Raw genomic sequence first — 25,358 nt, 5'->3', positions numbered from 1 at the left:
CTTCCTGTATTGTTTGGGGTGTGTGCAGTGTTTTGGTTTTCCAGGGATAGGGTGTGTGTTGCGTGATGGGCATGTGTATGTTACTGACATGTTGTTCTAATGGTATTGTGTAGTTTTTATCGTTGTGGTGTGTGGCTTCATTTGCTTTCACTAATAATTTGACAGTCCTTTCCACCAGCCTAATGGCGGTTGGACTGCCACAACCAACATGGCGATCCTCGGACCGCCAAACTCATAATGAGGCCACATGTCTGGGTCTATTTTTTATCCTGCGTTTGATAGCTCACTTAATTTGTTTGTAGTATGATGTTTGAAGGAGTATGAGACCGGGATGTTGGATAACAGATGTGCTGGGGTTGTTAAACTGTTAATCTCTTATGTAAAAACATTTAAGGCAGTTATGATTGCTAGATGGTGGAAGCTGCTATGAAGGAGGCAGGTTTGGATGCGTCAAGGTTTACTGCTCACTCAGTCAGGGGAGCTATGGCAAGTAAGGTTTGTATGATGGGCGGTTGTTTCGAAGATATTATGAAGGCAGCCTATTAGCCATCTGCAGAGACAGTTAGGAGATTTTATTTTAAGGTGTAGATCATGTTTCAAAATGTGTTTTGAAAGAATTTGAACTTGCACAATGCTAGCCTCCTATCTTGACATGGAATGATGATTCTTATAGGTTAACTGAATAAAGAATCACAATTTTATTAAGAACAAGGAGGCTAGTATTATCCCACCCAGGGTTTAGGGAGTTGTATCAGAGTTAATATGTTTATATCATGATAATGTTTCTGAATCTAAGTTGAAGTATTTTTTTCATGTGCTGGTAATCAAAGTGTAAGAATTGGTTTTATATCTTGGTTTACTTTGCAGATATTTCAACATAGTTAAACCTTTATGATGAACATTATTATACACGTGGTTAAGAAGAACAACCAAAAAAGGAATAAGACAGCAGTCAAGCAGTATTTATGGAAATGAACATTCTATTTTGATTGTGATGTTGTAAAGTTCTATTTAGAAGCTTTTAATTGTTTGCTGCTCAGAAAGATTGAATATAGCCTTAGAGGCTGTCATAGTGGGCTATACCAGCAAGGCGAGTGAGGTCTTTAATTGCCAGTATAGCCCAGCTATCAAGGACCATAAGACTATTAGAGCATTATGCCACTAGAGGGCAGAATGTTCTAACAAATAAAACAAAGGCCTCGCAGAGCCCAAGGAGATTGAAATCCCCTTGGGCTTGGTAAAGCCTTTGTTCACAGCTGTTGCTGTAAACAAAGAACATTGGAATGTTGAGGGTCCGGGCTTTTACCAGCCATTAGAAGCCCGGAGCACTCCATTGACTCTAGTGGAGCTCCCAACATTACAATGTTCTAATATAGCCTAGAACCTGCTGTAGCGGGGTCTACCGGCCATTAAAGGCCCACTTCAGCGTTTAACAAGGGGAGGGCCTTTAATGGGCGGTAGAGCCCGCTATGGTGGGTTCCAAGGCTATTAGAACATACTGCCACTCGGGGGCAAAATGTTCTATTAAATAAAACAAATTCCTCATGAAGCCCGAGGGGATTAAATTCCCCTCAGGCTCCGTGAGGCTTTGTTCACAGCTGTTGCTGTGAACAAAGAGAACATTGGAATGTTGGCCGGTAAAGCCCGGAGCACTCCATTGTCTGCAATGGAGATCCAAACATTCCAATGTTCTAATAAAAGTTGAATGCATAATACTAGCCTCCTTGTCTTTAATACACCCTTTATTCTTTATTCAGTTAACCTATAAAAATTGTAATTACAAGTAATTTTTCAATTGCTAATAAATGCACCAAGAAGAACATTATTAATGCATTTCCTTTGCATCTTCTTCCCTTAGGTTATGGAGCTGTCCAAAGCTACCTTTCACGTAAGTGCTAATAAATCCACAAGGGTAATTCATATTTTGATCCTGAAGATCTAGTTCTTTATTTTTTAGGTATGTTTTTAGACATAGTTTTTTTTAAGTGGAGGACATCAATGGTAAGCTCATAGCAAAATTCACAAGTGTTCTTCTAACCTAGAAGTTTATTCACAATGAGAGAATATTAATTCCAGTGTGTGTAGGAAAAGAGGCAAAAAACATCTGGTAAATTCGATTTGTGCACATAAAAAGGTATGTTTAGTCCCCCGATTACGGTTCAAAAATGACCTTTGTTTTGCACATAGCAGTGCCCATTATCACACTGTTTTGCATGCACAATTTCCTCCAATGCCATAATGCCAGTTTGCACAAAACTCATGATGTGTGCTGCTTGTTTCTAAATATATGTTGCACTCATTTTTGTGCAGTACTCAAAACGAGACTGATGTTCATTTGAGCAAATTATACAGGTGCCAGTTGCGAATGTTCAAAAGTCACATATTTACATTTGTGTTGAGGAGTTAGCCTATGCTTGTATATGTAAGACGTTTTGGTGAATCGCGCTCAGAATGTTCTGCATGAAGTAAGAACACTTTGCTTACAGCATCATATCCTATGGACATGACCATCATTTTACCATTATGCGATCGTCAATAGTTATGGATAAATGTATTATTTTTTTAACTTTTCTCTAGTGTCCAGTGCTCCATAGGAGGTTGGCAATGAGGGGACCTCAACTAGCTCAGCGGTAGGAGAGTTATGTTCTTGGTCATTTGTCATCATCAGAGCTTCAAGAGTTCACATGAGACTCTTGTAAATTTGTTTGAGCATATTTAACTTATATTGGGATTTTGATCACTACACTTTGAGATGTTTCCCTGCTCAGACCATTTCAGGCTTTTCATCCTCTGTTTTGTTTTATACAGCTGTGGACGAATCAGTCACAACTATGTCCCTATAATTTTTACACGTACGCTTAGCTCTATGAAAGGTAGATTTTCAAATCTTGTTGCAAATATTTACAGGAGCCACACTCATTTAGTTTATTTATGCACATTGTACTGTGGTTACACAGTGCATCCTTAAAAGCAATTCTTTGGTATTCTAGCACATGAAACAATAGACATGCCACTTTTTTTTCTTCTTGAACTCCATTGATTTCATCATTGCATCAAAACATTTTGCTTTTTAAGTCTCACCTGAGAAATTTTACCTCTCTTCTTTATTTTTTTAATTTCCTGCTGTGCACCTGGGCATCTGCCAGCTATTAACTGTAATTTAAAAGTAAATCAAAAGATCTTCACAACATCACAGCACATACATGTACAACTGTGGTGATATATACCTCTTCAAGCTAGGCCTGGTCCTACAGTGAAAAAATGGTCACCACTGTCTTATGATGCATATGCGTGCTTGGGTGGTGTTGCATGAATTCCTAACTATACCTCATCATGCCGTGGCCAAACATTTTAATTTTCTTTGCTTTTTTCCATTTTCTTTGCTTTTCACTCTGTTGAGCATTGACAACACTTCTTTTTTAAGTCTGACCTAAAGACAGCCATAGCTTATCTTAAGGTGCTCTTAATCAACTTTATCCAGTAGGCTGCTCAATGTCAATCAACTTACGCTCCCTTCAATTCACCAAAAGATAAAAGTACATCAATGATTGACATGTGAAGGCACTTGTATTAAAAGTGGTTGCTTGTACCTAGGTGGAGTAGGGGATATTGGAGCATATTAGGACCACACTGAGTCTCCAGGATAGATTTCATGTTTTAGCTTGATATCTTTTTCTAATGGTGACTTTTTATATATTTTTCCATTCACACAATAATGCACTGAGAACATACTGTACATGTTGGTTATTCTTAGTAAGCATTACTACCATGTAGTCTGTATACTGTCTAAGGCTGAGCACATAAACGTGAAGCCTTGATATTATGATGTCCATTGGAGACAGCTCTAGGGCTCCAGGAAAATCATCGCATGAGCTCTGCAGCTTTGACACAGTACAGTTTGATCAGTGCTTTTATTATATAAACTGCTTCTGTGCTACATTTGGTAGAGGAACACTTTGGCTGTGATTATCCTGGTACACAGTGCACTCTGTCTGAGATGCAGCAGTGCTAACTTTGATCGCTACCTTGCAAAGGACAATTGCCTGCTCTACATCAGACAGGCTTCCTGGCACATCATAAACATGTATGGGGGATTAGGCTATCCCATTGAAACTGGCAGAGGGTACTTATGCTATGCTCTCAATAGTGTAGGTAGTAGTGGATAGGAGGTGTGAGATAACAGGGCTTTTTGCAGTGTCCCTGCACTTTTTGCCCCCATTTGTGACTGATACTGGTGTTTTCTGACTCTGATTGTTTCTTGGCCTCTTCTCACCAGACCCAGGGCCAGTGCTCTGTTTGAAAGTTATATGTTAAAAAGGCATAATTCCTGTGTGCTCCAACAACGTACTTGTACATCTCTAGTACATAGTATGGCATGTAGGGTTTTAGGCCCAATAGATTTAATGTACTTAAGTGGGCACTGCTGTGTTGCCTGCTGTCATTTTAAAAGCCAGTCCTGCCTTGCAGGCTGCTTTTAAAATCAAACTTTCTCCACATTCTTTTAACTGTAACTTTAAAGTCTTTTACTACCTTATGTTTTCACATATGTCATCCCTTAGGTCTACCCTTGGTGCCCAAAATGTAGAGTGCATTGTAACAAGAAGCAGGGTAATCACAAACGATGTTGTATGTGCTCTGGTGAGGGAAAAACTTGCAATTTCAATTTTTCCCATTGTAGCTCTCCTCGTCTAATTTTTAACAGGCGTGAGCTGGAACCATCATTCAAATTGTCATAATAATAGTTGCAATAAATCCAACAGCTTGCCAAGGTTATATTTATTAATAGCTATTGCAGGAAAGTCGTTTTAGAACTGCTTTCCTAAAGTTTCCTAAAACCAGCATTGTAGCAGCCTCTCCTGATTGGTCAGCCTTTGATAGGCTGAGCCAAGTGCCCTGATGAAATGAGAAGTGGCCTGGTCTGAGACAAAGGAGACCTGTTGCCTGTAGATGCCAGGACAGGAAATGGACTGGGTAGCCAAACTGGTCTTCCTGCACCCCAGCCAGAATTAGGAGAGGGGTTGGAAGGGGAGTGTAGGGGACAGATAGCCACACCTGTAGGAGGGCTTAGCCAGACCTGAACCTCAAGGAGAGATTTTCTCGATTTAGGATCTTTGTGGAACAGTGCTTTCTGGGACAAAAATATGCCACACTTTTAAGCCTGTTGTCATCAAAGAGGGTGGCACCTTTTACGCCATTGATCGGGTGCCCCCCTTCTTGCCAACCAAAAAACCTGGATAAATATGGGAGAGCTGCCCAGCAACTCAGATGCCCGCCTGGAGATATTAAGAAAATAATTACTGCGCCGCTTAACCTCTGGTCTGCACCAAGAGAAGACTGCACTCACAATGATTGTCCCTGCTGCACACTCTGGGCTTTACAAAAGATGACTTTGCCTCGCTTCAAAAGATTAAGGGGTGGACTCTCTGAAATCAATAGGTAGAAAAGAGCTTCAAGAAGTCACCTGCATGAACTCCACAACCAGCACTGACCAGCTTTAACTGAGCTTTAAAGGATTTGACAAGGTGCACTGTGGGGATTGTAGTTCCAAACCTGCAAGAGGCATATCAAAGGATGAGCAAGGATTAATTTCTTGAATGGACCTTATCTGTGATCATAGTGTTATTGCTAGCTGTAGGTACCTACCCATGCCTACTAATAAAGCACTTTCCAACAGGAGTGTAACAACATAGTAAATTAACCCTGGTTGAATTGTTTACCTTTTTCACTATTCTTATACTGCTGGTTACAATGCATTGTTTTATCTGCACTAATGATTGCAGCTCATGCTTTCTATGCAAACACAATGTATAAGAATACAATTGTTTCACTAAATGTTTGAGAAGCCATTTTCATATCTTTCTTTTGTTTACCTTGGGCATGCAGAGTAATGAAAAAAGGTTAGCTTTCTGCTCATGATTTACTTGGGAATAAGAGTGGTCATGTTCGAGGTTGCTGATACCATCTGGTACCCTGGTAAAGACAGGGGTTCAGATGGAGCATTGTGAGATAGCTAGGAAACAGAACCAACATTTTCTTATGGTATAGATGGACTAAGGGCCTGATTTAGATATGGGCGGATGGAATACTCTGTCACCAATGAGACCGATATCCCATATGCCGCATTATGATCTCCATAGAACATGATGGGATCATAATACTGCGGATGGGATATCCTTCACATTTGTGACAGAGTATCCCCCTCAAGATGTAAATCAGTCCATAGGTCCCAACAGCCTGAAGTTTATATCGACCTAATACACAGTTCTACCTAAATTCGTAGGAGCCATATAACAAGAGTGACAACACTTACTTCAATAAATCAAGGAATTTTTTTAATCTGCTTTTTTGACTCGTTATTAGAAACCACTTTGCCATATTTATTTATCCTTTAGAAAACAAGCACACATCATTACAATAGAAAAAGTGTATATGCAATCCTATATGTTTAAGCTACATCCCCTCAATTTTGTGAAGGTCAGTTGAAGCATTAGCATCTGCTTAGAGAAGGACACCAATAAACAGTTCAGATAATTCAGTTTCATTAAATAATTTCCAGGCTTTGGCATCTGACTTAAGAAAGACCTGTAGTAAAAGCCTGAGGTGCTGCAGATATGAGGAGACACCAGTTGGGTCTAACTTGAAAGGCACGCCTAATAGCCACTTGAAGTATTGCAGCTTTGTGAAAGAAAATTGAGGATTATTCAACTTGCTGTATTGAAGGCGTATAGGCCTGTGGATGTCTTGCTAGCCTTCCTTTATACGTATGTCAAGCCACCATGGACCTTACATTCTGCCCATGCCTCTTACTTGTGACTGTATGTTAACCAGACAAAGAAGAAAGCTGTGTTACTGGGGAGAAAATCCTGGGTATTCCAGTACAGTAGTCCCGCTGGGTAAGCACTGCTGCACCTTGAACAAGGAGGAAAAAGGTCAGTACTCATGAATTGTGTCTATCCCCTTCCCTATGTGCTTCCACCCACCCTTGATAAAAGATATCTAACTGATAAGAATAGACGAGACAGCTGATAAGGGGACACCTATGGTTGTTGGGTGTGGAAATATAGTCCTGGAAGCGGGAATATGCAAAGCGTTTTTTCAAAAGAAACTTTTATAGACATGCTCCATGCATGTATTCAGGTTCCCCAAGAGTGATGACTTAAACTGCACTCCAGGATTTGTTTAATCACCAACTAGGAATCAGTTCAAGCTTTATGCATGTGTTTAATCAACAAGTTAAATGTGAATGTTAACAAGCTTCCTGCTCGTGCAGAAAACATCAAGGGAATGGCAATGTTAAGGTGCTCCTCGAAACCAACAAAGTACAAGGAGGAGTCAACACTCTCCTGTGTAACTAGAAACCGACAAAGAAATGGCAGTGTCAATAGGCTCCTGCATTAGAGGATGCCAAAAAGAAAATGGATGTTAACACGCTCCTGTGTGGGCAGAAAACCACGAGGTAATTAGCAACATTATCGCGCTCCTGTGCATGTGGAAACCAACCAAATAATGGCAGTGTCAATGCGCTTCTGCGCGAGTAGGCATCAACAAGTAATGGTAGTGTTAACTCACTCCTATGTGTGTATATACCCAGGGGCAGGTTTAAGAGCCCCTAGAGCCTCCTTAGCACTGCCATAGTGCCATTTTTTTTACACTAGAGCAGCGCTAAAGTGGCATTTTTCGTGCATGCCTTGTGCCACTTTGTAAAACCTTGCACCACATTATGACTTCACCAGGCATAAAGTAATCAAGAGGGGTGTTCCACCTATAGGGGGGCTGAAAAAATGGTGCAAGGAAACCCAAGAGATTTTGTTGCACCATTGTTTTACAGCACTTTTAACGCCTGCTCAGAGCAAGTTTTAAAAGGGGGCTTCCTTTATTTATAATTGGCCCCTATGTACTCTGAAGGAGTAGCACCAAAATGTTGGCACTACTCCTGCAGAGTACATCAATAGTGTAAAAAATATGATGCTATTGCCCCCTACCCTGTACCATGGTGCTCCATATTTTAAATACGGCACACACATGCTGGCAGTAGGGGGGGCGCTAAGGGGGCAAAGGAAAGTGGCTCTGCACTGGGTGCACTTTTCTGAAATCTGCCCCAACAATGAAACAATGTCAATGCACTCCTGCACTTGTAGCATTCAACAAAGTAATGGCAGTGTCAACACGCTCCTGCAAGCGTTGACACCAACAAGTAAATAACAATATTACCATGCGCCTGCGCACGTAAGAACAAAAGCAACTGGCAATCAGGAACGTGCTCCATTAGCTTTTTCTCACAGAATCTGGTGAAGGCAAAAGATAATCACCATGCACCCAGTTCCTTTGGAATAGTGGTAACAGCCTCAAAATAAGAACAAGAGGCAAATCATTGCTGGTATGTGAGCATGACTTGTATATGCATAAATTCTTGGGAGCATTTATATATATATATATATATGTATATATATATCAGCGGTCACCAATAGGCAGTTATAGTTAGGACCTGGTTTCTATAGAAGAGCTTTTTTTGTTTTGCTAATGACCTTGGCACTGTTTGATAAATCTTCACTGAAATTTCCAAGAAAATACAATGCTCACTTAAGCAGCTGTCTGGATCGTTTGGGGTGATCTGTCAAGCTGGGGCTGAGAAAAAGGGGGAGTCCCAAAACAAGTTTTCTCCATTCCTTTTCCCATAAGGATTTGAACAGCGATAGCGTCCAAACCACTGGACAGAATTACACAAAATTTGGCAGGTAGCTCTAGTTTCAGAAAAAGCCCATTTTGTTATTTGGTGTAAACTCTTTCAGTAGTTTGTGAGAAACTAAAGGAAATTATTTTTTTAATATATAGGGACGTGAAGGATTTGCGACCCCTAGACATCTTGTGCTGAAATCTGATTGGCTGCCAACACTTCAACAAGGAAGTGTTGCCAGCCATGTTGGGACTAGGCTTCAGCGGAGTCCCACAAAAAAAGAATAAAAAAAAACAAAAGGGGTCATGGTACGGACACCCTGACCCCTTAGCCCTGGTGCTAGGGGCCCAAAGGCATGCCCCCAGGGCTAAAAAGTATATATTTTTAAAGTTTTCACTGCGATTTGCGGCGGATGTGGCTAACATTTAAAAAAAAATTTTTTCATAACTCTGAACCCTCTGGGGGTGCAAGTCCAGGGGGCATTGCTCATATAAAGTGGGGGGCTACTTGCCCAGGAACCGCCACCTCACCAGGGCTTGAATCTAATTATATGCCACAAAAAGGACAAAACAAGTTAGGTTGGTAGCTGGCAGGTGGGTTATTGCGGTTGGCTATAGACCATACATGGTTGGGGGTCTCTGCCAGTGGTTAATAGGAATGGTAATAAAATCTTACTTTTATTCACTAGGAAATTTACAGAAAACCCAAAGGTTAAAGTGAGGTTATAGTTAGGTGTATTAATAACTTACCTTACATTACTTTACATTAAAATAAACCTTAGAAGGTCTCTGAAAAAAACAAAGGTTAAAGTGCCATTTTAATTAATTAAAATATCTGTTACAAATATAATTTTAAACTCAAAGAAAAAACTGACATACACCTGTTATTCTAGACTGAAGTAACTATAACGTGCACACTTGCCATGCACTGCTTACAACCTTACATATTGCATCACTGACAGCAGTCACAAAGTAAGCACACTTCATATGGAAGATGTTATTTGATGGGAAAGGTTAAACTGTATTTTTCTGGATTATATTCTGATCCTTTTTTAAAGATACTGATGAAGTCACGGTCTCTATATTCTCTTCTTTGTCTGGAAAGAAAGCCAATAAAATAATCAATTTCATTTTTGTCTCAGCCTATTTGGGTAATTTCATAATAAAATTAAAAATGTGTTGGTTCCGTTATACTGACTATGACCCTTTGAATATTACCGTATCCTAGGACACAAAGCCCACCGAAGTCATCGTAGTGAGGCACCTATTAGTAACATAATTAATAAAAAATGTAACATCTATTGGTTATAAAATTAAGCCTGAGGATCAATGCTGTAGACAAAAATGGACCAAAGTTGTTCCCCATACATTTTTAGCACACTTTTTAGAATCCTGTGATCTGGATTTTAATATTTGTTTTCTCAGACCTTAGACTCAATTGATATGTTAACTGTTTTCTAGGAATTGTACTTGAATATTTCAAAAAATCATATAGCCTTAAACCGCTGTTAGATAGTTTGATACTAGATGCTCTAAACCACATGTGCCCTTCTTAGCCTCCTTAATAAATTTTCCATATCAAAGCCTGAAATTACGTTTGTCAACAAAAATATACAGCTTCCACCAAAAGCTTCTGTCAAAGCTCAGAAAGTCATACTAAAATGGGAGGTTTAGGGGAAAGCACATTTCAGAAATTGTTGTCTATTTTGGGGAGTTGTAAATAGCCTTGCATTTACCTATGATGAGAGCAAAACGATTAGTGCACACATTACCCCAGAGAGCTGGATCAGCCATTTTGAAGGGATAGATGGCTTGACTGGAAGTGAATCCATAAGTGTAGGCACTGAGGTTCATCAGGGCTCTTTTAACATTAATTTTTGCCGTGAGGCAGTTTATGGGGCTATAATGTGCCTCTCTAAAAAAAGCCCCTGTCCTAGATGGGCTACCCCCAGACTTCTATAAAGGGTACCCTTGCTATGGATTTCGTTATTAGCTAACATCATCAATGCAGCTGCTATGAAGGGTATTCCTACAACATGGACCAGCTCCATAATATTACCGGTGTTCAGAAAAGGAGACAAGCATGGCCTGCTGTTGTATACTGATCTCTATAATTAACTCAGTTGTCAAGGTCATCAGGAGAGTATTACTACTGAGACGTAAGAGCCAAAGATAATAATATCCTATTTAACCTTCAATACAGGCCCAGGCCAGGAATAACCACATTGGACAAATGCTTAAATTTGATATTGGCTTCCTCGATGTGGCATGTATGGATTTAAGATTTCCCTTGCATAGGGTTAATATGAGAAATGTCTGGCAAGTTATGTTAGGCCTTGAGTTTGAGGCTGACATTGTGTATTTTCTCTGTGATTTGCATTGAGATATGTCAGCTGTGGTTCAATATGGCATGGATGGTAGATGCTCTGGTTCATTTGGCCTTCAACATGGAGTAAGGCAAGGGTGCCTTTTAGCTCCCTTCTTTATTCAACCTTAATGTAAATCATCTAGAAAGTTGTGTTGTAACGAAGCATATGACATGCCACTGGTTGCTTCTAGACATGTCCCTGCTCTGCTGTATGCTGATTATATGGTCCTCTTGGCAAGAAGAACCCTTGACCTTTAGCATGACCTGGACAATTTCAAGGACTTTATCAACTCTCTTGATTTAAGTACTAATTATAAGAAATCACAAGTCATGATTGTGAAACAGAGGTCTATATAGAGCAGGACTTTTTTTTATTTAGGGTAACAAGATCACTAGAGTGGAAGCATATTCTTATCAAGGGGTCCTGTTTGATTGTGAGAGCACCTGGTCTTGACTTATAGCCAGCAAGAAGACTTTAATGTCTAGCTTTTCCTCAGCACTATTTCATTTTGCTTCAGGCATTGGTCATAGATCCATTAAAGCATAGCTTTAAATTTACAAGGCTACATGTCTTTCATCAGCCTCTTATGGTAGCAATTTATTAGGGATACATAGCCTACAGAACATCAGGTGGTACAAAATGCATTTCTAAGAAGATTAATTGTGTTGCCTCGGAGTGTTCCAATGTTTACTGTGCATAAAGAGGTGGTCCAGGGTTATATAACTGATATCCTTGCCCTGCGTCCCCTCCTGAGTTGGCTCAATATTTGATTTAGGTAATATTTGATGCCATTCCCAAGGATTGTCTAAGTTTAGGTGATGGCTTTCATATTCCCTGGCTACATCATAATAAGACCACGTTTACCATTTCAGGGCATCTGGATGTTATTTTTACTCTCCCTAATCTATTGTTAAAGCAGATATTAATTGGGCTAGGAAAGAATATAAACTTCACATTAATGCAAATAGATAAAGGAGTAAATTAAACAAATAACACACCCACATGATCATGCTCTTTTGAAAGCCATCTTTTTCATTCAATTCATTTTATTTAATGTTTATCCCAAACCCTAATCATTGTTATTTCCTGACTAGATGTAGACTGAACTTGCTAAATTGTAGTTTAGGTAGGCCAAGGGGTTGCATTTGGTTGTATATTTGGTCTTTGGTTGTGATTCATTTTCGGATCAGAACACTATGCACTTTATATTTTTTGTGGTATGTGTGATATATATGATGACTTGCACCACAAATATGCATTACCACTTTTAAGAGGTTTGAATGTTACACATCCCTGACCTCACAGAAGATGCTTCCTAATGAATTTGCTTGTTTTAGGATTGCTTGTTTTATAAGCAGTCTAACAGGATAATCTGTATGATGAGTTCTTACTTGTTGCTTCTATATCATTGCATGTTTTATGTTATACCTATATGTTTTTCAACTAACCAGAAATAAAGTGATATGACAATGACATCACTGTCCATGGCAAGTGTGCAAGTTAAAGTTAATTCACTTAAATATAACTAGTGAATTTCTAGTGAATTTTGCTGATGCTATTAATCACCGACAAAGCAAAAAAAAAAGTCACCTACTGCCTTTCGAGGGTGAATGTATTGGATTTGCCAGTGCTTGGTAGTTGTGCAATATATTAGATCCGAATTATTAAAACCATGCAAAGAACAATCCACATTTTAATATGTTCATCATAATATCAAAATGTTCTAAAATGACTCCCATGCTTCAAGAGCTTCTTTTTTAGTCTTTTTCCCATGTCCTTTATAATTTGAAATCATAACATGGCATTCTAATTTGAAAATATAGACAAGATCGAATATTCCAATTATTAAATACGAATGGTAATAATAAGGTTGAATGAGAAAATAAGTGTTACTATAAATATTAATACAATAAAAACAAATGGATGCTTATGTTGCAGTGAAGACCTGAATGATTACATACATTTGATTTCATCAAACATAGCCATTTTGCTCGAAATCAGAAAAGACACTCTACACTACAGAGTGCCAGGCCTTTTCCCCCTCCTGTGCCGGGCCTTTTTTTGCCTATTTGGGGCAGTTCGCGCTTAGGCCCTCATAACTTTTTGTCCACATAAGCTAACCAAGCCAAATTTGCGTCCTTTTTTTCCAACATCCTAGGGATTCTAGAGGTACCCAGACTTTGTGGGTTCCCTTGAAGGAGGCCAAGAAATTGGCCAAAATACAGTGAAAATTTCGTTTTTTTCAAAAAAATTGGAAAAAGTGGCTGCAGAAGAAGGCTTGTGGTTTTTCCCCTGAAAATGGCATCAACAAAGGGTTTGCGGTGCTAAACTCAGCAGCTTCCCAGCTTTCAGGAACAGGCAGACTTGAATCAGAAAACCCAATTTTTCAACACAATTTTGGCATTTTACTGGGGCATACCCCATTTGTGCAATTTTTTGTGCTTTCAGCCTCCTTCCAGTCAGTGACAGGAATGGTCATGAAACCAATGCTGGATCCCAGAAACCTAAACATTTCTGAAAAGTAGACAAAATTCTGAATTCAGCAAGGGGTCATTTGTGTAGATCCTACAAGGGTTTCCTACAGAAAATAACAGCTGAAAAAGAAAAATATTGAAATTGAGGTGAAAAAACCATCAATTTTTCTCTACGTTTTACTCTGTAACTTTTCCCTGCAATGTCAGATTATCGAAAGCAATATACCGTTACGTCTGCTGGACTCCTCTGGTTGCGAGGATATATAGGGCTTGTAGGTTCATCAAGAACCCGAGGAACCCAGAGCCAATAAATGAGCTGCACCCTGCAGTGCTTTTTCATTCTATACCGGGTATACAGCAATTCATTTGCTGAAATATAAGGAGTAAAAAATTGCTATCAAGAAAACCTTTGCATTTCCAAAAAGGGCACAAGATAAGGTGTTGAGGAGCAGTGGTTATTTGCACATCTCTGAATTCCGGGGTGACCATAGTAGCACGTGAATTACAGGGAATTTCTCAAATAGATGTCTTTTTTACACACACTCCTATATTTGGAAGGAAAAAATGTAGAGAAAGACAAGGGGCAATAGTACTTGTTTTGCTAATCTATGTTCCCCCAAGTCTCCCGATAAAAATGGTACCTCACTTGTGTGGGTAGGCCTAGCACCCGCGACAGGATATGCCCCAAAACACAACATGGACACATCACAGAAAACAGAGCTGTTTTTAGCAAAGTGACTACCTGTAGATTTTGGCCTCTAGCTCAGCCGCCACCTAGGGAAACCTACCAAACCTGTGCATTTCTGAAAACTAGAGACCTAGGGGAATCCAAGGAGGGGTGACTTGCGGGGCTCGGACCAGGTTCTGTTACCCAGAATCCTTTGCAAACCTCAAAATTTGGCTAAAAAAACACATGTTCCTCACATTTCTGTGGCAGAAAGTTCTGGAATCTGAGAGGAGCCACAAATTTCCTTCCACCCAGCGTTCCCCCATGTCTCCCGATAAAAATGATACCTCACTTGTGTGGGTAGGCCTAGCGCCCGCGACAGGATATGCCCCAAAACACAACGTGGACATATCACAGAAAACAGAGCTGTTTTTAGCAAAGTGACTACCTGTAGATTTTGGCCTCTAGCTCAGCCGCCACCTAGGGAAACCTACCAAACCTGTGCATTTCTGAAAACTAGAGACCTAGGGGAATCCAAGGAGGGGTGACTTGCGGGGCTCGGACCAGGTTCTGTTACCCAGAATCCTTTGCAAATCTCAAAATTTGGCTAAAAAAACACATGTTCCTCACATTTCTGTGGCAGAAAGTTCTGGGATCTGAGAGGAGCCACAAATTTCCTTCCACCCAGCGTTCCCCCACGTCTCCCGATAAAAATGATACCTCACTTGTGTGGGTAGGCCTAGCGCCCGCGACAGGATATGCCCCAAAACACAACGTGGACATATCACAGAAAACAGAGCTGTTTTTAGCAAAGTGACTACCTGTAGATTTTGGCCTCTAGCTCAGCCGCCACCTAGGGAAACCTACCAAACCTGTGCATTTCTGAAAACTAGAGACCTAGGGGAATCCAAGGAGGGGTGACTTGCGGGGCTCGGACCAGGTTCTGTTACCCAGAATCCTTTGCAAACCTCAAAATTTGGCTAAAAAAACACATGTTCCTCACATTTCTGTGGCAGAAAGTTCTGGAATCTGAGAGGAGCCACAAATTTCCTTCCACCCAGCGTTCCCCCATGTCTCCCGATAAAAATGATACCTCACTTGTGTGGGTAGGCCTAGCGCCCGCGACAGGATATGCCCCAAAACACAACGTGGACATATCACAGAAAACAGAGCTGTTTTTAGCAAAGTGACTACCTGTAGATTTTGGCCTCTAGCTCAGCCGCCACCTAGGGAAACCTACCAAACCTGTGCATTTCTGAAAACTAGAGACCTAGGGGAATCCAAGGAGGGGTGACTTGTGTGGCTCGGACCAGGTTCTGTTACCCAGAATCCTTTGCAAACCTCAAAATTTGGCTAAAAAAACACATGTTCCTCACATTTCTGTGGCAGAAAGTTATGGAATCTGAGAGAAGCCACAAATTTCCTTCCACCCAGCGTTCCCCCACGTCTCCCGATAAAAATGATACCTCACTTGTGTGGGTAGGCCTAGCACCCGCGACAGGATATGCCCCAAAACATAACGTGGACACATCACAGAAAACAGAGCTGTTTTTAGCAAAGTGACTACCTGTAGATTTTGGCCTCTAGCTCAGCCGCCACCTAGGGAAACCTACCAAACCTGTGCATTTCTGAAAACTAGAGACCTAGGGGAATCCAAGGAGGGATGACTTGCGGGGCTCGGACCAGGTTCTGTTACCCAGAATCCTTTGCAAACCTCAAAATTTGGCTAACAAAACACATGTTCCTCACATTTCTGTGGCAGAAAGTTCTGGAATCTGAGAGGAGCCACAAATTTCCTTCCACCCAGCGTTCCCCCACGTCTCCCGATAAAAATGATACCTCACTTGTGTGGGTAGGCCTAGCGCCCGCGACAGGATATACCCCAAAACACAACGTGGACATATCACAGAAAACAGAGCTGTTTTTAGCAAAGTGACTACCTGTAGATTTTGGCCTCTAGCTCAGCCGCCACCTAGGGAAACCTACCAAACCTGTGCATTTCTGAAAACTAGAGACCTAGGGGAATCCAAGGAGGGGTGACTTGCGGGGCTCAGCCCAGGTTCTGTTACCCAGAATCCTTTGCAAACCTCAAAATTTCGCTAAAAAAACACATGTTCCTCACATTTCTGTGGCAGAAAGTTCTGGAATCTGAGAGGAGCCACAAATTTCCTTCCACCCAGCGTTCCCCCACGTCTCCCGATAAAAATGATACCTCACTTGTGTGGGTAGGCCTAGCGCCCGCGACAGGATATGCCCCAAAACACAACGTGGACATATCACAGAAAACAGAGCTGTTTTTAGCAAAGTGACTACCTGTAGATTTTGGCCTCTAGCTCAGCCGCCACCTAGGGAAACCTACCGAACCTGTGCATTTCTGAAAACTAGAGACCTAGGGGAATCCAAGGAGGGGTGACTTGCGGGGCTCGGACCAGGTTCTGTTACCCAGAATCCTTTGCAAACCTCAAAATTTGGCTAAAAAAACACATGTTCCTAACATTTCTGTGGCAGAAAGTTCTGGAATCTGAGAGGAGCCACAAATTTCCTTCCACCCAGCGTTCCCCCATGTCTCCCGATAAAAATGATACCTCACTTGTGTGGGTAGGCCTAGCGCCCGCGACAGGATATGCCCCAAAACACAACGTGGACATATCACAGAAAACAGAGCTGTTTTTAGCAAAGTGACTACCTGTAGATTTTGGCCTCTAGCTCCGCCGCCACCTAGGGAAACCTACCAAACCTGTGCATTTCTGAAAACTAGAGACCTAGGGGAATCCAAGGAGGGGTGACTTGCGGGGCTCGGACCAGGTTCTGTTACCCAGAATCCTTTGCAAATCTCAAAATTTGGCTAAAAAAACACATGTTCCTCACATTTCTGTGGCAGAAAGTTCTGGAATCTGAGAGGAGCCACAAATTTCCTTCCACCCAGCGTTCCCCCACGTCTCCCGATAAAAATGATACCTCACTTGTGTGGGTAGGCCTAGCGCCCGCGACAGGATATGCCCCAAAACACAACGTGGACATATCACAGAAAACAGAGCTGTTTTTAGCAAAGTGACTACCTGTAGATTTTGGCCTCTAGCTCAGCCGGCACCTAGGGAAACCTACCAAACCTGTGCATTTCTGAAAACTAGAGACCTAGGGGAATCCAAGGAGGGGTGACTTGCGGGGCTCGGACCAGGTTCTGTTACCCAGAATCCTTTGCAAACCTCAAAATTTGGCTAAAAATACACATGTTACTCACATTTCTGTGGCAGAAAGTTCTGGAATCTGAGAGGAGCCACAAATTTCCTTCTACCCAGCGTTCCCCCAAGTCTCCCGATAAAAATGATACCTCACTTGTGTGGGTAGGACTAGCGCCCACAAAAGGAAATGGCCGAAAACACAACGTGGACACAACATATTTTTTCACAGAAAACAGAGGTGTTTTTTGCAAGGTGCCTACCTGTGGTGTTTGGCCTGTAGCTCAGCCGGCCCCAGGGGGGGGGGGCAGAAATGCCCTAAAATAAATTTGCCCCCCCAACCCCCACCCTCCCCCGCCGGGAGCGACCCTTGCCTACGGGGTCGCTCCCCCTGCGTGACATTGGCACCAAAAAACAAATCCCCGGTGCCTAGTGGTTTCTGCCCCCTTGGGGGCAGGTTGACCTAAACTCAGCCAATCTGCCCCCAAGGGGGGCAGAAATGGCCTAAATACAATTTGTCCCCCAGGGGAGCGACTTTTGCCTGATGGGTTGCTCCCCATCTCTAAAAAAAAAAAACAAAGAAAAAAAAGAAAAATTCCCCTGGCGCCTAGAGGTTTCTGCCCCCCCCCCCCCCGGGGGCAGTTCGGCCTAATAATAGGCCGATCTGTCCCCCGGGGGGGCAGAAATGGCCTAAAATAAATTTGCCCCCCCAACCCCCACCACCCCCCCGGAAGCGACCCTTGCCTACGGGGTCGCTCCCCCTGCGTGACATTGGCGCCAAAAAACAAATCCCCGGTGCCTAGTGGTTTCTGCCCCCTTGGGGGCAGATTGACCTAAAATGTGCCAATCTGCCCCCAGGGGGGCAGAAATGGTCTAAATACAATTTGCCCCCCCAGGGGAGCGACCCTTGCCTGATGGGTCGCTCCCCATCTCTAAAAAAAGAAACAACAAAAAAAAAAAAACACAAAAAAAAAATTGCCCTGGTGCCTAGAGTGTTCTGCCCCCCCCCCCCCCAGGGGCAGTTCGGCCTAATAATAGGCCGATCTGTCCCCCGGGGGGGCAGAAATGGCCTAAAATAAATTTGCCTCCCCAACCCCCATCCCCCCCCGGGAGCGACCCTTGCCTACGGGGTCGCTCCCCCTGCGTGACATTGGCGCCAAAAAACAAATCCCCGGTGCCTAGTGGTTTCTGCCCCCTTGGGGGCAGATTGACCTAAAATTGGCCAATCTGCCCCCAGGGGGGCAGAAATGGTCTAAATACAATTTGCCCCCCCAGGGGAGCGACCCTTGCCTGATGGGTCGCTCCCCATCTCTAAAAAAAGAAACAACCAAAAAAAAACCACACAAAAAAAAAATTGCCCTGGTGCCTAGAGTGTTCTGCCCCCCCCCCCCCCGGGGGCAGTTCGGCCTAATAATAGGCCGATCTGTCCCCCGGGGGGGCAGAAATGGCCTAAAATAAATTTGCCCCCCCAACCTCCACCCCCCCCCCGGGAGCGACCCTTGCCTACGGGGTCGCTCCCCCTGCGTGACATTGGCACCAAAAAACAAATCCCCGGTGCCTAGTGGTTTCTGCCCCCTTGGGTGCAGATTGACCTAAAATTGGCCAATCTGCCCCCAGGGGGGCAGAAATGGTCTAAATACAATTTGCCCCCCCAGGGGAGCGACCCTTGCCTGATGGGTCGCTCCCCATCTGTAAAAAAAGAAACAACAAAAAAAAAACACAAAAAAAAAATTTCCCTGGTGCCTAGAGTGTTCTGCCCCCCCCCCGGGGGCAGTTCGGCCTAATAATAGGCCGATCTGTCCCCCGGGGGGGCAGAAATGGCCTAAAATAAATTTGCCCCCCCAACCCCCACCGCCCCCCCGGGAGCGACCCTTGCCTACGGGGTCGCTCCCCCTGCGTGACATTGGCGCCAAAAAACAAATCCCCGGTGCCTAGTGGTTTCTGCCCCCTTGGGGGCAGATTGACCTAAAATTGGCCAATCTGCCCCCAGGGGGGCAGAAATGGTCTAAATACAATTTGCCCCCCAGGGGAGCGACCCTTGCCTGATGGGTCGCTCCCATCTATAAAAAAAAAAAAAAAGAAAAAAAAAAAAAAACACAAAAAAAAAATTTGCCCTGGCGCCTAGAGGTTTCTTCCCCCCCTGGGGACAGTTCGGCCTAATAATAGGCCGATCTGTCCCCCGGGGGGGCAGAAATGGCCTAAAATAAATTTGCCCCCCCAACCTCCACCCCCCCCCCCGGGAGCGACCCTTGCCTACGGGGTCGCTCCCCCTGCGTGACATTGGCGCCAAAAAACAAATCCCCGGTGCCTAGTGGTTTCTGCCCCCTTGGGGGCAGATTGACCTAAAATTGGCCAATCTGCCCCCAGGGGGGCAGAAATGGTCTAAATACAATTTGCCCCCCCAGGGGAGCGACCCTTGCCTGATGGGTCGCTCCCCATCTCTAAAAAAAGAAACAACAAAAAAAAAACACAAAAAAAAAATTTCCCTGGCGCCTAGAGTGTTCTGCCCCCCCCCCGGGGACAGTTCGGCATAATAATAGGCCGATCTGTCCCCCGGGGGGGCAGAAATGGCCTAAAATAAATTTGCCCCCCCAACCTCCACCCCCCCCCGGGAGCGACCCTTGCCTACGGGGTCGCTCCCCCTGCGTGACATTGGCGCCAAAAAACAAATCCCCGGTGCCTAGTGGTTTCTGCCCCCTAGGGGGCAGATTGACCTAAAATTGGCCAATCTGCCCCCAGGGGGGCAGAAATGGTCTAAATACAATTTGCCCCCCCAGGGGAGCGACCCTTGCCTGATGGGTCGCTCCCCATCTCTAAAAAAAGAAACAACAAAAAAAAAAAACACAAAAAAAAAATTGCCCTGGTGCCTAGAGTGTTCTGCCCCCCCCCCGGGGGCAGTTCGGCCTTATAATAGGCCGATCTGTCCCCCGGGGGGGCAGAAATGGCCTAAAATAAATTTGCCCCCCAACCTCCACCCCCCCCCGGGAGCGACCCTTGCCTACGGGGTCGCTCCCCCTGCGTGACATTGGCGCCAAAAAACAAATCCCCGGTGCCTAGTGGTTTCTGCCCCCTAGGGGGCAGATTGACCTAAAATTGGCCAATCTGCCCCCAGGGGGGCAGAAATGGTCTAAATACAATTTGCCCCCCCAGGGGAGCGACCCTTGCCTGATGGGTCGCTCCCCATCTCTAAAAAAAGAAATAACAAAAAAAAAAACACAAAAAAAAAATTGCCCTGGCGCCTAGAGTGTTCTGCCCCCCCCCCCCGGGGGCAGTTCGGCCTAATAATAGGCCGATCTGTCCCCCGGGGGGGCAGAAATGGCCTAAAATAAATTTGCCCCCCCCAACCCCCACACCCTCCCCCCGGGAGCGACCCTTGCCTACGGGGTCGCTCCCCCTGCGTGACATTGGCGCCAAAAAACAAATCCCCGGTGCCTAGTGGTTTCTGCCCCCTAGGGGGCAGATTGACCTAAAATTGGCCAATCTGCCCCCAGGGGGGCAGAAATGGTCTAAATACAATTTGCCCCCCCCAGGGGAGCGACCCTTGCCTGATGGGTCGCTCCCCATCTCTAAAAAAAGAAACAACAAAAAAAAAAAACACAAAAAAAAAATTGCCCTGGCGCCTAGAGTGTTCTGCCCCCCCCCCCCCCGGGGGCAGTTCGGCCTAAAAATAGGCCGATCTGTCCCCCGGGGGGGCAGAAATGGCCTAAAATAAATTTGCCCCCCCAACCGGCACACCCCCCCCCGGGAGCGACCCTTGCCTACGGGGTCGCTCCCCCTGCGTGACATTGGCGCCAAAAAACAAATCCCCGGTGCCTTGTGGTTTCTGCCCCCTTGGGGGCAGATTGACCTAAAATTGGCCAATCTGCCCCCAGGGGGGCAGAAATGGTCTAAATACAATTTGCCCCCCCAGGGGAGCGACCCTTGCCTGATGGGTCGCTCCCCATCTCTAAAAAAAGAAACAACAAAAAAAAAAAACACAAAAAAAAAATTGCCCTGGCGCCTAGAGTGTTCTGCCCCCCCCGGGGGCAGTTCGGCCTAATAATAGGCCGATCTGTCCCCCGGGGGGGCAGAAATGGCCTAAAATAAATTTGCCCCCCCACCCCCCCCCCCCCCGGAGCGACCCTTGCCTACGGGGTCGCTCCCCCTGCGTGACATTGGCGCCAAAAAACAAATCCCCGGTGCCTAGTGGTTTCTGCCCCCTTGGGGGCAGATTGACCTAAAATCGGCCAATCTGCCCCCAGGGGGGCAGAAATGGTCTAAATACAATTTGCCCCCCCAGGGGAGCGACCCTTGCCTGATGGGTCGCTCCCCATCTCTAAAAAAAGAAACAACAAAAAAAAAAAACACAAAAAAAAAATTGCCCTGGCGCCTAGAGTGTTCTGCCCCCCCCGGGGGCAGTTCGGCCTAATAATAGGCCGATCTGTCCCCCGGGGGGGCAGAAATGGCCTAAAATAAATTTGCCCCCCCACCCCCCCCCCCCCCGGAGCGACCCTTGCCTACGGGGTCGCTCCCCCTGCGTGACATTGGCGCCAAAAAACAAATCCCCGGTGCCTAGTGGTTTCTGCCCCCTTGGGGGCAGATTGACCTAAAATCGGCCAATCTGCCCCCAGGGGGGCAGAAATGGTCTAAATACAATTTGCCCCCCAGGGGAGCGACCCTTGCCTGATGGGTCGCTCCCCATCTCTAAAAAAAAAAAAAGAAAAAAAAAAAAAAACACAAAAAAAAAATTTGCCCTGGCGCCTAGAGGTTTCTTCCCCCCCTGGGGGCAGATCGGCCTAATAATAGGCCGATCTGCCCCCAGGGGGGGCCGAAAAGGCCTTCCCAAAAAATTGCCCCCCCTGGGAGCGACCCTTGCCAAAGTGGTCGCTTTGTTGCGTGACATTCGCGCGCAAAAACAAACTACCTGGTGTCTAATGGTTTCTGCCCCCCTTGGGGGCAGATTGGCCTTATCAAAATAGGCCAATCTGCCCCCAAGGGGGGCAGAAATGGCCTAAATATATATTGCCCCGTAGGGGAGCGACCCTTGCCTAAGGGATCGCTCCCCACCTAAAAAAAAAGAATTCATCACAAAAAAAAAAAAAATGGTCCCTGGTGCCTAGAGGTTTCTGCCCCCCCTGGGGGCAAATCGGCCTAATAATAGGCCAATCTGCCCCCAGGGGGGGCAGAAAAGGCCTTCCTAAAAAAATGCCCCCCTGGGAGCGACCCTTGCCCAAGGGGTCGCTCCCTTTTGCCAATTTCAAGAAAAAAAAAAAAATCCCTGGTGTCTAGTGGGGTTTCAAAAGCCGGATTGCAAGCAATCCAGCTTTTGAAACCTGTGAGAGACTTCAAAGGGAAGGAAATACATTTCCTTCCCTTTGAAGCCTCTCGGGGCCTCCCCCATGGGATTGAAAAAGAAATGCAAAAGCATTTCTTTTTCAATCGCGCTGGAAGCTCTGCTTCCAGCGCGATGGGGGAGACCCTGTGACTAATCAGCGCGCGCTCGCGCGCTGACGTCACAGGGGGGGTTGGGGGGGGTCGGGGGTGGGAGGGGAAGGGCTTCCCCTTCCATCCCTGACTTGGGGGGGTGGGAGGGAACCCCACAGAGGGAGCGAGAGCGCTCCCTCTGGGCTGTGTGCCGAGGACGTAGTGGTTACGTCCTCGGCACAGCAGCACTGTGCCGCAGGACGTAACCACTACGTCCGCGGCACAGAAGGGGTTAACATATTGTTTAGAAAAGAAGGACAAGAGCATCATCATTTTCACACACTCTCTTTGTCCCGCCGTTGAGGCTTTCTGCAGCCTTTATTGGTCATATTTGACGGTTCTGAGCGTCTTAGGAAAGTCATTCTGAATGGTTTGCTTGGACGGCTTACAGAGCTTTCGTATAGTGCAGCATCGAAAGCTGCTAATAACTGATTGGTGCTGTTTGAGATTGCACACTTTTCCTTACCTACTACATCTGGTTTAATTTTGCTTTATACTTTTTCTGTTTGACCCTGGAATATTCGCTTTATTAGTCTAGCAGGTATTTTTTGTACCTGATTTTTCAGGCTTTGTAAACATCTACGTGCTCTCTTTCTTCTCACTGCTAACATTTATCACGGATTTCCCCAGCATGGGCTAGTTTAGGGCCTTCCTATCAACAGTAAAATTGTGGAGACCAGAGATGTATGTTATCCCAATGATTTTCTCATTATTATGTGGTTCATTTACTAAGCATCAGGTGTTGGATGGTCTTATCAGTGGCCCCAAGATCACACGGACACAGTGAGTTTCCTTCCTCGCTGTCCCAATTCCCGACTGCACACAAAAGCCCTTACAAACCACTTACATTGTCCTTGCGCCCTGTAAGTTGGCACAAAGCAACAGAGTTGCTTAAGCGCATTTATAAAGCCACACAAATTGTTATGTGCTTGGCCTTGTGTCACTTTTCACGGCAAAGTCGCGCAACACAGCGCCTTGTACTGCCTTGCGTTACCTTAGGTTGAGAATTTATTACATGGACGACTTATGGGTATTCACGTGCATCCACCCATATATTTTTACACAAGCTCAGATTTACTAAACTAAGGAAACCTGATTTTGCATAAAAATTATGCACCTAACCAGCCTTGGCAGAACACCAAGAAATACATGTATTTCTCCAGGTTACATCCTCTTTGCATGTGTTCTGCAGTCCGAAACATCCATACAATTAGGCATAAGCCTCTGAGTGTTGTTTTTGAGCAGAAAGGTATCGTGTTTCTGTCAAAAACAATCCTACCAACAGCGCAGCCACCCTTTCACCATAGGTCATGGGTGCCAGCATTGTTGCTGGTCAGCCACAAGTGCTCCGGTGCATCGAAAGAGCTGAACCGTGCCACAATTCTGTTAATATGGTGCAGATGTGAAGTGTGGCTCAATGGTTAGAGCAGCAGACCCTGTAGCAGAGATCTGGCTCAAGACCAGGGTTCAAGTCCCGCTTCGGCAGGTCTTGGGCTCAATTCCCCTTGACCAGATAATTCTCGCCTCGGTGCCTAATCTAATTCATGGGTCCCACTCTGCAACTCTGGGCAATAGCTTGCTTAATCGCCCCAACAACGCTTGGATGCCTGGCTTCACCCTGGGGGTGCTCAGGAGTGGGCACCTCACAGGGAAAAAGCCAGGAGGGGTTCCATAGCGGTATGAGTACAGCACCTTGAGACCCTAACGGCTGAGTAGTGCACTATACAAGTGCTAATTTACATTTACAGATAAGCTCTCTCCACTTCACGCAACTTACTTGCTGTACTACGTTGTGTGAACTGTTATTACATCTGCTCCCAAATATATGTAAGATTGAATGTCTTCATAGAGTTTAGACATATGGCCAAAAAATGAAGACATAAAACTCGGCCTTTACCCTCAATGACCACGCTCTAATAGCAATGTCCCTATTGTTCTCTAGTACGAAGTAGAAGCACACATGCTTCCTTTTTTCTGGCTGAAGTGCAGGATCAATAATATGACGCATTTATACAATGAGGAATAAATCATTTTTTTTAACAAATTTGGATAGCACCAAAACTATATTGTCTATGGGCTGTGAAAGCTATTATTCAAGGACTCTCCTCGGGAATGGAAAGATGAAAGTAAGTCTCTACAAATATAGTACTCTAAACGTATTGCCCAATGTGAAACTCTTACAATTGAGCCATTTGTGACCGGAAAACAACCATTAAAACTTTGTGGTTATCAGAACAGAAAGTGTCATGGCAAAATTGTAAAATATTAACCACTGCTGCAATTCTCAGCACAGTTCTAGCACTTCTAAGTAGAGATAAAGAAACGTAAACTAAATTAAGGGCACGTTTACAGTACATGTAACGGAGCGCAACAAGGCAAGGTGCTGATTGATGGCACAGAGCTGAACAACACACTATTATCAAGATATCGCCTGGTTCTGCTCCCTCTATGCATTGGGGCACTTGTGGCTGTCTTGTGCAAAAGTAGGCCATCTTGTGCCAAGGTTCAAGGGTACCTGCACTATGGACAGCAT

General features: G+C 44.5%; 1 protein-coding gene across 4 annotated transcripts in view; it reads left to right on the top strand.

The window, feature by feature from the left end:
- LOC138259001 (inter-alpha-trypsin inhibitor heavy chain H4-like) overlaps positions 1–25,358 on the top strand; it is a 536,359-nt gene that overhangs the window by 347,064 nt on the left and 163,937 nt on the right. For all 4 annotated transcript variants that reach the window (XM_069206377.1, XM_069206375.1, XM_069206376.1 and 1 more), the window contains one exon: positions 1,859–1,888. In XM_069206377.1, coding sequence (XP_069062478.1) covers positions 1,859–1,888 — 30 coding nt within the window. The remainder of the gene's footprint in view (positions 1–1,858; positions 1,889–25,358) is intronic.

The sequence above is a fragment of the Pleurodeles waltl genome, chromosome 9, assembly GCF_031143425.1.
Source record: "Pleurodeles waltl isolate 20211129_DDA chromosome 9, aPleWal1.hap1.20221129, whole genome shotgun sequence".
Lineage (NCBI taxonomy): Eukaryota > Metazoa > Chordata > Amphibia > Caudata > Salamandridae > Pleurodeles > Pleurodeles waltl.
The sequence above is the reverse complement of the archived record's forward strand: the minus strand, read 5'-3'. Positions and strand labels throughout refer to the sequence as shown.